At 31.2% G+C, this 17,235-nt stretch overlaps 2 protein-coding genes across 2 annotated transcripts; both read right to left on the reverse strand.

The window, feature by feature from the left end:
• Positions 1-1,307: 1,307 nt before the first annotated feature.
• On the reverse strand, positions 1,308-6,084 carry LOC100790795 (protein NRT1/ PTR FAMILY 6.2). The gene is made up of 6 exons (XM_014765596.3): positions 5,834-6,084; positions 5,630-5,732; positions 3,973-4,190; positions 3,026-3,570; positions 2,554-2,897; positions 1,308-2,056 (listed from the first exon to the last, which is right to left on the reverse strand). Exons 1-6 carry the CDS (start codon positions 5,834-5,836, stop codon positions 1,524-1,526), a joined length of 1,746 nt encoding a protein of 581 aa, XP_014621082.1. The 5' UTR covers positions 5,837-6,084; the 3' UTR covers positions 1,308-1,523.
• Positions 6,085-15,172: 9,088 nt separating this feature from the next.
• Positions 15,173-16,675, reverse strand: LOC100527424 (uncharacterized). Its single transcript, NM_001248953.2, is given in 5 exon segments — positions 15,173-15,479; positions 15,597-15,728; positions 16,183-16,286; positions 16,369-16,489; positions 16,610-16,675. Coding segments are annotated over 5 exon segments (387 nt in total). The 5' UTR covers positions 16,613-16,675; the 3' UTR covers positions 15,173-15,452.
• Between the last annotated feature and the right edge of the window lie 560 nt (positions 16,676-17,235).

Here is a 17,235-nt window from a genome sequence, read left to right on the forward strand (position 1 = left end):
ATTAGATGCGACATTTTTCATTAAAGAACACGTACGAGTCACGTACATGGCTTTTTTCTTTTGAAAAAAAAAATCCTAAAAATTTATGAACCTCACATTCATATCCGAAAGTTGTCATCATTTAAAAAAAAGAAGATAAAATTGAAAGAATGTCTATATAACTTTTCAAAAATAAAATGGGAAAAGTTACAAAATCAGCAAACTAATTGTAAGGTGATCCACCAAAATTTTCTGTTCCATTAATTTGATTATTATTTTTTTGCGTTGATTTTTGAGATGAAAAAAATATGAATCTTATTTGGATAAATTTTTCATAACTCAAAAATAATTTATGTATAAGTTAATTTGTAGAAATTCTCTAAACATTATGAAAGAAACTTTTTAAAAAATCTTATTTAATTTCTCTAAAATTTTATTTTTACTTACCTATAAGTTAATATCAATTATTGAAGAAACTTTATTCATTTTACCTTTTTTTTCTTATAAATTCAAATTCATGAATAGTTTTTTCCCAAACAAGACCGTGATTTAATTTTAGTTTCATACGCCGGAAACAATCTTACTTGAAGTATGATCAAATATTAAAAACAATGTATTTATTTATTTTAGGTCTCCAGGAAGAAAGAAAAAAAGGAAAAAAATAAGCTATTTAGTTAAGGTATTTATGTAACTTTTATTATTAATCTATTTAGTATAGTAGTAACTGAATTGTGGTTTTTTCTTGATAATTTTTTTTGTAAAATCTTAATTTTTTTTGTTACTATTAGTTTTAAAAAAAAATTCACCTCAAAATTTGCTTTAGGTTTAAAATTATGTTTGGCCTAGCCTCTGTCATGATTTACAATTTATTAGGAGTTTCATGCTGAATAAAATAAAGTTAATATATTACTTGATGTGATATTAAGTCTTAGATTCTTCCACTTAATAGACTAATTTTTTTGAGTTAAACTATTATTATCTTGTGCTTAAGTTATAACAATTGTTGTCTTTATTGAGAGTTGGACTACAGAAAAAACTATCTAACTATAGTCTGGATTAAGTTCGCACATAATAAATTAGTCTTTTGGTTAAGCTCTTGTCTTGTGTTTAAGTCTTCATACATTCCCTTTTGATTAATCTTGTACCAAAAGTAAAAAACAAAATTTAAAAAATTACTTTTTCGTAAGTTTGTATGGAAGGCTGACAATTTGTTCATCTTCACGAGACATTTTGTACACATTTAAGTATTTGATTTATCAATCAAATTATACATAGCAACAAAAAGAAACAATTATGAAATGTTAACAGAATAAAAAAATAGTAAGAGATTAAAAAGGAAGCCTGATGATTGAGAAAAGTGTAACAGACTTGAAAGACCAGAAACTATGTTACATGCTTATGCGTACAAAGAAGCCAACCCAAACATTATTATAATATCACACGAAAAAAAACCCAAAATCAACCCATTCTTCGTATGCATACACATAACAGCCTATCTACAAAGCAATAAAACCATGATAACATTCCGAAATCCTAAAAACTATTCAGCCTTCAACACTTTTCCTCTGCTGTGGACCCATTTGCATAGCTGGTTGTTTGGGTTTCTTAGGCTTGAACCAAAGTGCACATACCGCAAACGCTACAAAATTAATGAAACTAAGTATGGTAAGCAGTGCATAGAACAAGTCGAGCCTGCCCTTGTTTATGTTGTCTGCTAGCCACCCTTGGCCGTCTCTTGTCCCAGTAACTTTCTTAACAACCGAGACAAGGAAACTGCTGATGAAGAAACCGAGAGACAAAGTTGTGAGAAAGAGACCCGTGCTCATGGTTTTCATTCCTTTTGGCGACCTTGTTATGAAGAAATCAAGCTGGCCTGTGTATATGAATGCTTCACCAGAACCCACCAAGAAGAACTGTGGGATCAGGAGGAAAACGCTTATAGGCAGTGTTGTTGCTTGGTTTCCACCACTTACACTTTTTGCCGCGGATAACCGTTTCCTCTCGCACACTGAAGCAGCCGCCATTCCAAAAATGGAAAATACAAGCCCAATTGCTATCCTTTGTAGGTCTGTGAAACCTGGGACACATGAAAAAAATAAACATTAAATTTTGTGAGACAGGATACCAACATGCATGTTATTTGTTCAGTTCATTATATATAATGTATCAGCAGATATTAATGTTTTAGAATGTTAATTTTTTTAATAAAATTCAAAAAACTTATCGATTTTAGAGAATTCACATTCATAATAGACATAGAACTATTGTGCGTCAAATAACATTACTTTATATTTCCATTCAGTTGACTATATATTAATATATATGATCCAAAATGGTCAATCAGGCGTATGTTAAATATGTATGGGCTTCACATGCAGCTTTCTGCTTGTGCTAAATATAATAATAATAATATTACGATTAATCATGAAAAAATAATTTTATAATGTATAATGTCAACAATTATATAATATCAGAGGAAGTAAGTTTGCTTAGGGCATGGACGTACTTTGATCTCATGTAGTAGTTTCTGAAGTAACTAAATCTAATAATGCATGTGCTGTCTTGCATATATACCTGGTTTCCCGTTCCACTTTTTCCAAAGGGGCATGATGAGTCGGTCATACACAGCCAGAGTGATTAGTATTGCAGCCACAAAAAAGACTGTGAGAGAGCCAGCAGGGATTTGGAAACTCCCAATATTCCTTTCCATGGTGGAGGCTTGCTCAACTGAAAAGGTGATCATCTGTGCGTAAATGGTCCAAAATATGATGGTTGTGGCCCACACTGGCAGAAGTCTCACCATCATTTTCACCTCCTCTACCCTTGTTAGTGAGCATAATTTCCATGGGTTTGATTCAGAACCACATACATTTGTCTCAAAATCACCTTCTGCCACAATGGCAGCTTTCTCCAAGAAACTATACAATTAAAAAAAAAAAGTGTGAGGAAATTATTTAGACGTCACAATTTTGTTAAACCACGCAAAATTATTTGCTAGCTCCCACAAGGGTGAACAAAGATAATAATAAGCTTGATTAATTATTACCGGAACTGTTCGGTGTGCTCTATTCTTGAAGCCTCAGGAGTGTCCTCATACAAAGAACCAACATTGTATGGGAGTTGCCTCTTCCTTTTCTTTATTGATGCTGCTATAACTTGGAAAATGTGGACAATGGGGCTTCCCAAACTCCTCTTGTATCTGTATCTTTTAGTTCCTGATAAGAACACGATAATGGCTATGATCATAGAAACAGAACATATTCCATACGCCAAGCTGCGACTCACTTCATCTTGCAGATAGACAAGTACTGTGACAGCTGCCAGAGTTCCAAAACTGATGAAGAAGAAAAACCTGTTGAAGAAATAGGCCATTTGGGATTTCTCCTTCTCATCTTTCTCATCGAATTGGTCAGAACCAAATCCTGAAACACTGGACTTCAGGCCACCAGTTCCTAGTGCAATAAGGTACAGTGACAAGTACAAGATTCCCATTTGGAATCCGTTGGCTTGTTTGCAACTGTCACTGTTAGCATGGCAAGGTGGTGGACGTAGCCCTGGCAATTTTGTTGAGATTGCTAATGTAGCAGTACCCTGATGAAATCACCATACATATATAGTTAACACTTTCCACTTTGTACAAAGTGTAAATTACATGTACTCTTCTTTACTTTTATTACACCTGATATTCTTCTGTTTTTTAACCTTATAAAAAATGATCTCTTAATTTTTGGGCTTTTGATCGTTACACTGACTCCTCCTCTTAGGCATAAATTAACCGTTACACCGACGACTCCCCTCTAAGGAGTAAAATATGTTTCACGATCCCCACTCAGGAAGGTTTAAAGCAATGTAAAAAAATTATAAGGATATCAGGTGTAATAAAAACAAGAACTCAGGAGAAAGGTGCGTGTAATTTACTCTTAGATAAATGAATATGTCAACAAGGTTGACTTTTTATAACAAAAGTAGTCACCAGTAATTAATGTAACTAACCAGCGTTTGTATTGAAGCAAAGATTCCAATTGTCTTGTATCTGCCAAGGAAGGAATCTGCTAGAAAACCTCCCAGCAAACACAGGAGAAATGATGTGCCCATAAAGTCAGTCACAGTATTGGCTGCAGTTGAGCTTGGCAGATGCATGATTGAGATCATGTATGTTACCAGGTTCACTGCAATCCCCATGGTGGAGAGCCTCTCCACTATTTCAATCCCTGTAAGAATTTTTAGAGTTAATTACCTTCTATTAATTTATGTAACTTATTTATTCTGAAAATTAATATTGGCTTCATCTTAATCTTTTGTGCACAAAAAAGGGAATGAAAAAAGGTTTTGGAGAAGCAGGTCATGATTATCGCATGTGTCATAATATAAAATTAAAAAAATAAAGTGAATTAATTGTGTTCGTAAGTAGAGGCTGTAAGTGAAAAGTGAATTCCCTAATATATTGAAAAAAGCCGAAAATGAATGGATAAAGTAAGCTCAACTTTTAGAAAGTGAGGTAATAAAATAAGATGAAAAGGAGTAGACGAATGGGATATTGTTATATTCATTCACATCATAAAGATTGTATGTAATATTATGCTTTTCTCTTCTCCAAGTCCAAACAGAAGGTGACATATGAATTTATCCTCAATCAGAAGTATTTACATGCTTTGGTTAATTAGTATTCCACTTGGTTTGTCTCCTTCCCCAGATGCAATCATTGCCTCCAAAAATATTAGATAGAATAAAATGGAATATTACAGCAGGCTAATATGTAAAACCGTTTTTGCACCATAAACTTTTAGGAGCCTTGTCTGCTTCAAGATACTGTTGCTACGAGGAGCCGTGTTGGCCACAACAACATATATAATTCACTAGCGTCTATTTATAATGTCTTACAATCTTCTAAGGAACATATTTTGTGAATATTAAAATGGGACAAGAAAAGTATCCCCTTAAACTTTGGGGTTTATTTTTAAAACGTGTGTATACCAGAAAGATAAACAGTGAGATATAAAGATAATTAAATATGATACTGTATACCGTGTTAATTTTTTAAAACGTGTAGTAATAATTATATAACGAAACTAGCTGTTTAAAGTTTCATTTTTTATATAAAATTAATTTATATTTTTTCACACGATCAACTAAATAGAAATCATACCGGATAAAAAAGATGATAAACTTACATGAATATGTATGATTGGATAAATCTTTTAAAGTGTCGGTACATTTGAATTAATTTCATTAATTGTTTAAACCAGTTAGTGCATGTTTGAGTTTTTGTTTGCAGTAGCACCTTGACTGTTTGCAAAAACAAATCCTTCGATATCTTTTGGATTCACAGGCTGAGTAATCGATTTTCACTTAGTCTTTAAAAGTGCAAACTCCTATAGACTTTGTATGCACCAACACCCTATCACCGTTTGATGAACCACTTTTTTTTCCTGCAATATGTGAGTTGCCTTAACTTGCAGCCAAGACATGGCTTCTATAATTTGTCCAAGAAAACATGCACACCCACATGAAGGTGAAGGAAGTTATCATATTGTAGGTCTGTTGTAGTATATATTATTTGAATGTTATCTTCTCTCTAACTCTAACTCTAATGTATTACACATTCCAAAAGCAGTAGCACAAACATGAGATATAGAGAAGTCGTACAAACCTAAAATAAGAGCTGCGGGTACCCAACCACCTGTTTTGGACCTGTCTGCAGGGAAGCCTTTATAGTTCACAGCGTCTGCAACTGTCCAACTCATTTTCTCCTCCTGAAATAAAGTGACAAAATATTTATTAAAAAAAGTATATAACATTTGAAGTTACATGGTGCCATATATGGACCAAAAACTATTCAGCAACAGATCTTAACCATTTTCTTAAGTTCCACGAAGAAAAGAAACTTAAGTGCTACAATAGAGAGGCCTAGGTGGGAAGCTTTGTTCTTCTAAACTTCAACCCACAACTTAAGTTTGTGGTGAGAGGTTCCCCATTTATAGGCAAGGTGGACTCAACAAAAACCAATGACAATCTAAAAGCGACGTCCTGCCACTATTCATTTGAGACAGATCACTGTTTCTTCTTCTTCTTCTTTTTTTTTCCATAAAGATAAGGATTAGGTTTGAGGCAATTTTTAGTGGAAGGTTTGAGGTAATATATATATATATATATATATATATATATATATATATATATATATATATATATATATATATATATTTGCTTTATTTGTGTAGAACCTCATGGATGAATTTTAATGAGTTTGAACTTGAAGAATCACCCTATACAATTATATAAATTTGTGATGTAATTTTTTATGACAAAATAAAAATTAGATTATAGGAATCAAATCAGGGATTCATTGGTTCACCACTAGTTGGATTTTAAAACTATGCATGAAATTCAGTCTCTCATAAACTCTTATAAATACAATCAATGTTATTAGAGTGTGTAAGCATTTATATATATCATCATTTTAGTGAGATCTCTAATACTAACTTGCCTGTCAAAATGTTTGTTTTAGTTACCCTCTCATTATCGAAGTTGAAAGACCCCAGATGTTAGTCCACTCAAAAAACCTTGTCCATCCAACATTCACTATAATTCAGCTCTAGTCAATACTCCACCTTGGATATATCAGCCCAATTCAATTAATCTAAGATACATCACCAACCTTTGTTTTCTGTCAAACAGTGTTCCCATAAAAATCTTACACGTGTTCAATCATTTAATTCGTGCAACTTATCTTTGCTATCAAATAGCAGTTCTTATTTTATTTTAGCAGAAAGGATTGCCGTCAGTTGTTTTGCTTATGTTCTCTCAGCCATGCTATACATATGTTGTTTAAACTTTAGATAATTAATTTCCATTCCTTTAACGACTTTTTTTCCTTGCTGCCACGAGGCTCGGAAAACTATTGTTTAGCTAATATATCTGTCTTTCTTTCTCTAAATCATAATATTGCCGATTCAGCAGGAGGACGAGAATTAATTTGATATAAATATGCAAAAGCGGTGTAGCTTAGTGTATTCAAATACACAATGAGTTAAACAATTTGAAAACAAGTGTTGACTCAAATAATTGATACTCAGTGGGTCCCGAAAGTTGACAAAGAATCATCTCTATCTCTCAAACCGTTGCATGCGGAGCATCGACCTTAGCTGAAAGTGAAGATAGATAATAGTATCATACGAATTTAATAATAATAATAATAATGTACAAAGATTACTAAATACGTGAATGTGAAAATTATTCTAACTTAATCAGATAAATGTTTTGGGTTTAAATCTAAATATACAAATGCGTTAAATATTAAAGAAAATTTTTATTTTCTAAAGGGACTCTACTAGGTTCAATCAGTAGTATTGCTTCCTCTCATAGATATGTGTAATCTAAAAAAAAAAAAAAATCGTATAAAGCATAGGCATTACCCACATAAGATCCATGTGGGAGGTATTTTGTGACATCTTATATGTATTAATAATAAAATAAATAAAAAATCATAATTAATTAAAATTTTTTAAAACACATTTAAATAAAAGTTTTTTAAAAGGATAAAAAACTTACATTCACTTTTCTAATGTTATAATAAAATTTATCCAAATAAATAATAAATCATCTCGGCTCAAAACAAGTTCGTGCAAGACTTCATGCAATTAATACAGAAATCTATACCTCAATGTCACATCCTATTTGTGTTCTCGCGTCCTTTAGCATAAGGTTCTTCATAGTCATCCACCTAACCATTTGTTCCCACGAACACAAGGTTCGAGATCATCACAAGATCCAAACACAAATAGCACACGAAGAGTAAATTATCATATTCCTGACTAATAGAGAAAAACGAGATAACATAGATATACACATCATATAAATGAAACACAACTTACTTAAACATAACTTACGTCATTCCATCACTTTGTCGCGTAACATTACATCACAACACAATATGTCTCATTCATTTTCGTAACATTCACGTACTCAAGGATAAAAACACAATATTACTAAATCAATAAATATCGATCAATACACAAACATTATGCAACAAATACACTAAGACTCAATCCTATATGCAATGTGGTACCATGCTAGTGAAAAACCTCGTCGGGAATTTAGGAGTACATGACAAGACAAACCACACACTAGTAAGTCAGGTCACTCTCACTAGGTAAAATCATAGGGAGACTAGTCAGGGTCACACTGTTTTGCGAGAATACTCCAACTATGTAGGATCGGTACAGGCTTAAAGGAGCACTCAAATCGGGTGTATTTACCCCCAAGGCCTACACTCCGAAGAGTTCGTCAGGGCCTCTCCCTCCTGATTCAGGTCCAACCTAGAAAACATTTAGCACGCATACTCTATCTATGAGTTGTACAAAACACATGAATCCTCAATTATTCTCAAAATAATTTTATTTCGTCGCCCTTGTGATTAAACTCGTTGGGTCCCTTCAATGGTTTCCATCACAATACTCGTCGCTCTTAAAGGGTCTTATAGTCATGTGATTGTACAATCCATAGCTCACAACTCAATGCATACAATATCTCAATGCACATATATATTACAAGTCAATACATACTCAATTTATCAAATACACTCAGTCTCAATCACAATGGTATAATCCTAATTTAACATGTTATCACACCTCATGAATCATATACACTTTACCTATGAACTATGCAATACACACGACTCCTCAATTGTTCTAAAAATAATTTTATCTCATCGCGCTTGTGATTAAACTTGTTGGGTGCCCTCAGTGGATCCTATCACAATACTCGTCGCGCAAAAACTCGTCGCCCTTAAAGGATCTTATAATTGTGTGATTGCACAGTTCATAACTTTCAACTCAATACACACATCTCAATACACATGTATTTCACTACCATCACAGGTTTAATTTGTCACTTACTCACAATTTGAATTACAATTTCATAATCTCAATGTAATAGTTTATATAAAATGTTTTTCATAACATGGAAAGTAAAATCCCTCAAATAATTTCATACAATCATTTTAAAATCAATGAATCAAATCATAGGTCAAAAATATGAAAACACCAAGAGCACTCAAGTTTATCAACCAATTCGCATTAGGACATCAATTGGTCCATCAACACAACAATATCGTATTTATAATTGTAACGAAAAATTATAATTCAATAAACATCTCAAAATAAATCCCAATTTAATCCCCTAAGAATTCCTACACATGTTTATTTTAACCTCAATTGCGATAAACTCATCTCTTATCTCTAAGCGGGCTCATGTGTGTATTCTAACAACGATAACGGTATTTCTAGTAATTTCCTGAGATTCCTCAAGCTTTTCATTTGATTTGCTCTGATAGAGTTTCCAAACGTTAGAGAGAAGAAGAAGAGATTAAAGCTTTCATATTGTCTTTGTGCGATTCAATTTTCTCTCTCCATGAATATTATACATCAAATCCCAACGGTGAAGGTGTGCGGAATTGAATTGCAAACCAGATGTCCAAATTTCATGATGATCCAATGATTAAAGAGGTCAGGATCATAGCTTTACTAAACAGGTTTTGAGTCTCTACAAGAAAAGAAAGAGCTATGATGCGAAGGACATTTCTCTTAGCTCCGACATTTTTTTTGCAATTTCCAATGGTGAGAATGCTCGAAAATGAGTTATGAATCTGGTGCTGAAATGTCACAATGATCCAACGGTTAATAAATCCGAAATTGTTAGTTTATTAAGACAAATTTGAGTGTATGCGGGAAATAGAGAAGGTTTTGAAGGGAAAAAGAGTAAACAAGATTGAGAGGAAGGGAAGGCTTAAAGTATGGTGAGTTTGTTATAGCTAGGGTACTCACAACCTATTATTTACTCTATTTATTTATTTTTATTATTTTATAAAAAGAAACTTTATTTTATTTCGTATCAAATAAATAAATCAAATGATTTTTTCTTCAAACCGTTATTTTAATATAGTTATTTCTCTTTATTTATTTAATTATAAAAATCTCACCATTTTTTAAAATTTTATTTCTTTTTTTTAAACTAAAAACCCTTTTTAATTTATTTATAAAAAATAGAATGTTACATATTTCACGTGCAAGGCACTGACTCACGTACCAACAGGCAGCACCAAGATAATTATGGCGTTGCCGTCCAACCATTAGACCAACATGATAAAATCGGAATCCTACTGTTCCAAATAGAGAATGGCCAATCAAACACTCAATCCCCTTTGTGGATCGCCATTCCCCTGCACCTTCTTCCTACCACTAAAAAAACTAGTAAACAATTCATGTGTGATGGCAAAAAATACGAGACTTACAACAACAGCAAACATGTGTAGCAGCTACAAAGAATTTTGTTCATTAGTTTTTATAACTCAATTATCCCAACCACTTCACAAGATCCATATCTTTTTTATTATCATGGCATATCATGATTCACGAGCCAGCCATTGCACATCGCAGTATGAAGACTCCAAGTGATTAAGACTCAATAATTATTTTATATTTGTATTCCTTTATACTAATTACTTTATTTTTTGTTGTTGTTTCAATTCAATTTGTTTCGTACCCTAAAGTTATGTGGGTTGTTTCTCTCTCTTTTTTATTTTTGTAAGATTTTGTCTTGGCGGTACTTCTAGTAGGTTCTTAAATCCCCCACTACAGGTAAAGTCCACCCACTTGTGAGCTTATTTTGCCAACTAAGCCACACCTGTGCTTGTGGGTTGTGTCTATCATTATGTTTTCACATAATTCAATCATACAGAGTACTCTGCCTTCTAAATTTTGAGCTCATGATTCCCAAGTTCTATTTCCTAGCTAAGATTGTTGGAAGGGTCAAAGGGTTAATTATCAATTTTCAGTTTTTTTCCTTTGAACAATCAATTTTTTACAATTTATTGAATGTAGACAATTGAATTACTAAAAGCAGTGCATTATGGAGAAAATTGCTCGAGTAAACTTTTGACCATGAAAACAATTTTAAAAAAAAAGATGGGGCAGTTTAATTGTGAATTAGAATATTCGTACAAAAGAAACCAACCATCTCCAAGTTCGTTAAGGACGATGATATTATAGGAAAGATTCACATTATGATTCTTCTTCAATCCCATCAGACTTCCCATTTGCCAATATTAATATAGGTCCACACCTTATGATTTTTCTTCAGCTATTTTTTTTTTCATTTGATAAAACAATAATAAAAGCACTACTTCAGATATTCCATAAAAAAGGACAAGGGCATATCCTTCCAAATCTTTACGTATTCTCCAACATGCCTGCATTTATCTCCTTCAATGTCTATCTTGATAATGTTGGTTTCATTGACAATTTTTTCTCCAATCACTTTGGGATGGCACAGCAAACCGTTGTAAACAAACCCAAAAGCTGACAAATTTTGAGGATGTGCTGGTTGTATTTGTATACCTCTACTGCTTCCTATACAAGTTGTCAGGTGTAAATTGGCTACCATAAACAATATCCTAAATGTGATTTTGAAAAGGCTTACAAGTTCCAATCAATGAGGGCCACGATGTTCATTGTTGTGATTTGCTTATTCTCATTAGTGGCAAGCAAATAAATTATTTTCTTATGTGATAAGCCTCCCCGTGATGGGAAAACAAACAACTGGCGATAATGCAGAACATGTGCAACTGGGGATGGTGTTAAAAACCTGCAATTTCATGAGTCGATCAAAATAAATGTTTTTAAATTTGGATAATCGGTCAAACCACTGATTAAAAGTTTAATGATTTAACCGTATTTGAATTATAATCAAATTAATAATAATAAAAAAAAAGAAAAAGATAATGCCATACCATCATAATATTAAAGATTAAAAAATAAAATATTATTCATAGGTTCTTAACATTTAAAGTATATAGAAAAATTTAAATCAAATATATTATAATATTTAAGTCTAAAGTTTCAACAATAAATATTACATTTATTAATAATAACATTTATATTTAAAATATAAAAAAAATGGCAAATGTTTTAAGTTAATTTTTCATTTTTAAGAAAATGTAGATATGGTGTTCTATTAAGTATTTTTTATTGACTCATTGTGAATCGGCATTTTCCCAAATTTTTTTGTTATTTTTAACGGTTTTTTTGTTGGATCTCTGCTTCTTTAATTGGTTTTTTTTTTGTAATCCTTGAACCAATTATCTGATTGATTTTGGGTCCGACCGATTGATTTGGTTTGATAAATTGGTTTTTAAAAACTATGATACAAAAATAAGGTTAGTTGGTTTGATTTAAAAAAATTCTAAATCCTCTTATCATATTTTTTCTTCTAAAATTAACAATTCATTTTTTATTTTAAAAAAAAAGTAAATAATCACAGTCACGAGAAAATCAATAGTTTTGTGCATATACATAACAAAGTATGAATAAACAAATACTCCTACGTTTCTGTAAAAATTAAAAAATAAAAATAAATACTCATGTGACTCCTATCCAACAGCATTTAACAAATCCCTTAGAATCCTCTAAAAAAAACAAAATCCCTTAAAATTAATGTAATTTTACTATAACACCCTAGAAAATTAAATATCACCCTAAGAATGAGAATAAATAACTTAATATTTGTTATATATGAGTAAATTACCTCCCTGAAATTGTAAGACCCAATTAAATTAGTCTATAATATTAAGAAAATAATAATATATTTATCTAAATTATAGATTTGTAATGTTTAGTCTTTTTAGCAGGTTGCGTTAATTTTTTTTAATTATCATGACATTAGTATATAATATTTATTAATTTTGTTAATAATTAATTTTTTATACGACATCCAAAATTATTTGGTGTGTGTATTCCTATAAAAACGATGACACTCGTTTGCGTATTTCTTTAGGTGATGAACTTGAAGAGAATTTAGGATCCACGCTAGAAAATGGATTCCAAACATACTAAATTGATTAACAATATACAATATAGAAAATTATTTTTATCATTTTTTTAATATCCTATACTCCCTTTATTTTTATTTATAAGACATTGTTGATTGATTTATAGTTATTAAGAAAATTAGTTAAATTTAGGTCTTAACATTAACTTGGTATGTAATTATAATTTTTTTTTTCAAATTTACCTTAACATTATTGGTAGCCGATTTATCTTCTCAAAAGGAGAAAAAAAAGAGAGAATTTAGTAACATTCAATTATAGATAAAAAATAAATAAAAACATTTTAGTATAAAATAATTAAATGAAATCTTACAAAAAAGTATAATAAAAAATTTCAAATTATGTCTTAAATTTTAATTGACCGACTCTCGCAATTTCAATTTTCAAGAACCAGATCAATATTTTACTCTTGTCATATTTTCAATAATCTCGTATCTAAAAGTAATTTTATATCATCAAAACAAAATTGGATTTTAAACTAATTTTTAAAATTATTTTCAAATATGAGTTGATTCTTTTGTCATCAATTTTTAAAATAATTTTTTCAATAACATTTAAAATTAAGTAATATTTTTAGTCAGGCATATTTATATTGACTTATTTTAGCCAAAAAAAATTTAAACTTCTTAATAAAACGTTTTTGTTTAAAAGATCATTTTTAGACACGATATTACTTATTGGTTTTTAAAAGACCACAGTTATATTTCACAAAAAATAATTCTATTCAAACTAGATAAAGAGAAAACTATAATTACAAAAAAAAAAAATTCCTCTTCCAAATATTTTATGCACTAATCATTCCTTTCACCAATAAAGAAGAATGGATCTTCAATAGCACAAATGACTTAAAGCGATTTACTAGATCTGACCCACGCATCAGTTTAAAAGAATCTATATTGATAATGGAACAACAAAAACAGAATCATCACCACTCAGATGGTTCATGCTTGGATGTAACTTTATTCCTGATTAAATCGGAATAATTCTTTTCACACATACTCACATTATCTATCTATGTGTACTTAATATTTTTATGTTATTATTAATTTTATATGTAAAGTAATTTTTACATTATCTATGTCTACCTAACATTTTTTTAATTGGATTCTTGAACTTTTATTTATTTTTAATTAGGTTTTGTAGTTAATTAATGATAGAGACTTAAGTAAAAACAAATAAAAATTTAGAAACTCATTTTTAAAAAATAAATGGCTTAATTAAAAATTATTAAATGTTTCAAGAACCTATGGATTAATTTAACCAAAAATTTAAGACTATTTCTACTATATTTATTATTTCTGAAGATATATGATTTGATCATTACTTAAAAGTAATGTTTTTCTCTTATATATTTTTATTGTCAAGTTTTACTTAATTTAAATATATCTATGATACAAATGTGAATGCAGGAAAGGAAAAATGAATATGTTATTTGGATTTTGGTTTGTAGATGAAGTAACAAACAAAAACAATTTGTACGAAATAAAGGGCACAACAAATAGTCAAATACGAAAGAAACACTAAATCAAGAACCGATAGACTTGATAAGACTTTCACATTCCCACGGCAAAAGCAACAAACATCCCATGGATGTCTACAAACAGACCCTGTGTAACACTCAAGGCATCCTGTGTCACTAAAATGCAGACTAGTGATAATTGAAGTATTAAAGTAATAATTATATAACTTTTTTTAGACAACACACACATATTTATATATATTCAGACATCATGTGGTAGGTAATTTGAGCAATATGTAATCTTATTATTGTTAAAAGTTGCCAATAATTTGTTGACTTTCACTCCAAAATGCATAGGCAACAACCCACCTTAAACAGTCGGCTAAGAATAGACCTCGACTTTACGATGAAAACTGTGTTCTTTGAAGTTTTAACTACGTACAGAGTCTCTTACTCACAAATGTCTCTAAAGTATTAGTTAGGAAATTAATGTTAATTTTAAAAATACATTACAAATATATCAGTAAAATTTATGATAAAATACATTTAAAAGTTATAATTTGTTTTAAATATATCATCTACATTGCAATGACGCTAAATCGCAGACAGCATCATAAAAGGGTGTAATTCAATTTGTTTTCCCCTAGCCTTTTTATGACCCCTTTTTGTATTGAACCAAGATGTGCTTCACGGACTCTGAAGAAACATGAATCCTTTGTGTTCATCATTCAATCAAATAGCAGATTAGTATTTGTTATATGATAAAAAAAACCGGGAATCACCGACCCAAAGATCGATATTCTGCTAGTGACATGTAGCAATCAGTGCAGCCACCACTGTATTGTGACGTTTTTAATTTTGTATGTTGAGTAGATAAAGTATTCAGGTACTCTATTACACTTCTCAGATAACAACCAACATAAAATTGCATTGAACAATACACTGTTTCAATTTAAGACATCACTCATACTCATCACAAAAATACCACTCGCAAATAACCTTTAATGGTATAAAAGAAAATCAACTTAGGTTTACATAAACCCTATTGGGTAACCAAAACAGCTCGTCCAGTCAAAGCCTCAGAAGGAGCAATTGGCACAGCTCAAGAAGCCCATCATACCGATTTTGATTTTTTCAGATCAAAAGCTTCTCAATAGCATCCTGCAAACCAACCAAATGCTCAGAATACACGGTTCAATAATATGTGAAAATAAATAATACAGTTGGCATTTGGTAGCTCCAGGCAAATCATGAAAGAAAAATAAAGTGCATGCATACCTTTAGTTGCTGGATTTGAGATTTCAATTGACTCCCTTCATTAGTTGTCACAGAACAAGCAATCACTGGCCTGGTGACCCCACATGCACGCCCAAGTGCTTGTTTTGAAGGGACAAACACGTAGGGCACATTCTAAAAAATTCAAATGAATAATTCATATGATTAATAGGCCAATACAAAAAAGAAAAAAAAAATCTGGGTAACATCGAGTTAAAACAGATCAGCAGGAATGGTTAAGATTTTCATTACATTAGTTTTTGGTTTGTTTGTGGGTAACAAATTTACAATAGATATCGTGAGAATTGAGACCTAGTGAGAGATCACGGGGAAAATAAGTTATGTGTGAGCACGAGCACTGAATCTCACTTGAGAGACCAAACGTGGCATTAGGTGTGACTACACTAGGATATAAATATGCAAGTGGGTAGAATATTATATTATATTCTGTTATTGTTACGAAGAAACTTGGCAAAGCTACAACACAAATAACATAACATTATGTATACAAATAATGGCAAATTAGAGCAAATAACCAGAAATGAAACAACATCTCATAAGAATGCACGTGATGAGAAAATAAAGATACCTTATCCTCGGCGAGTAGAGGAAGATGGAGAAGAATTTCAAGGGGTTCAGTATCAGCAGCCATGACAACAAATTCAGAGATACCTCTGTTCAGGGTTTTAGTGGCTACAATGCAACAAATACATTATTTACTTATAGCACAAACAGTGAGAAGTAATAATAAAATGAAAGAAAGATAGCTATATACCTTCATTAGCACCTTTTTTGAGCTGCTTGTAGTTGGCAGCTTGTTGAACAAGATCTAGTATGGTTATTGAGAGTTGGGCATCGGCCAAAGGGTAAGCTTTGGGGTTCACTGTCTCTCCTGTCTGCAGTTTGCACATACGCGAACACAAGAAAGAAAGATCATTAGTTCAGCAATCAATTTAACATTTAAACTGTTAATCGAAATTGACTTGGATGGGAAAAGAGAAAGAAAAAGATGGTACCATTGTTGATCGAACGGAAGCTAGGGTTTTTCCTTCGTGCAGAACGAGAATACACAACTGAGCCGTTACGAGGAACATCAAACTTTGGGCTTTTATGTCGTCGCATGATGCTCCTTGCTGGATTTTTCTTTCAGCTCAAGCCCACTAAGCCTAATACAACTTTTGATTTAAACCTCCGCTAATTATTAAGTATACCCGCTTCGTATTTTTTTATTTTATTATCAAAGTACTCTTATTTTTGCACCCGATTTCCATTATTCTTTAAACTTTTTTTTCATCTATTCTTCATCATTCTTTAAATCTTATTTTTGCACCCATCATCTTTATCATTCTTTTAACTCTTTACTTCTTTTTTCTCCCCTTTATTTTTAATCTATAAAAAATAATAGAATTTTACCATAATTTCATTATCTTCGTTAAATACAAGATATGATTTAATGTGTTTAAGTATGTTTTTCCATTAGTGATATTGTGTGTGGTTTAGTCAACAAATTATCAATAATATGGGGGTGTTTAACATCCATTGACTTTGTTTTTGGTCATTAACCCTCCTAGTATAAAAAAGAAAAAACTTATCGTACATTTTCAAAGTGCAAGTGGTCATTGCGTTTTCAAGGTAAGATTGA

This window comes from Glycine max, chromosome 13 (assembly GCF_000004515.6).
Source record: "Glycine max cultivar Williams 82 chromosome 13, Glycine_max_v4.0, whole genome shotgun sequence".
Classification (NCBI taxonomy): Eukaryota; Viridiplantae; Streptophyta; class Magnoliopsida; order Fabales; family Fabaceae; genus Glycine; species Glycine max.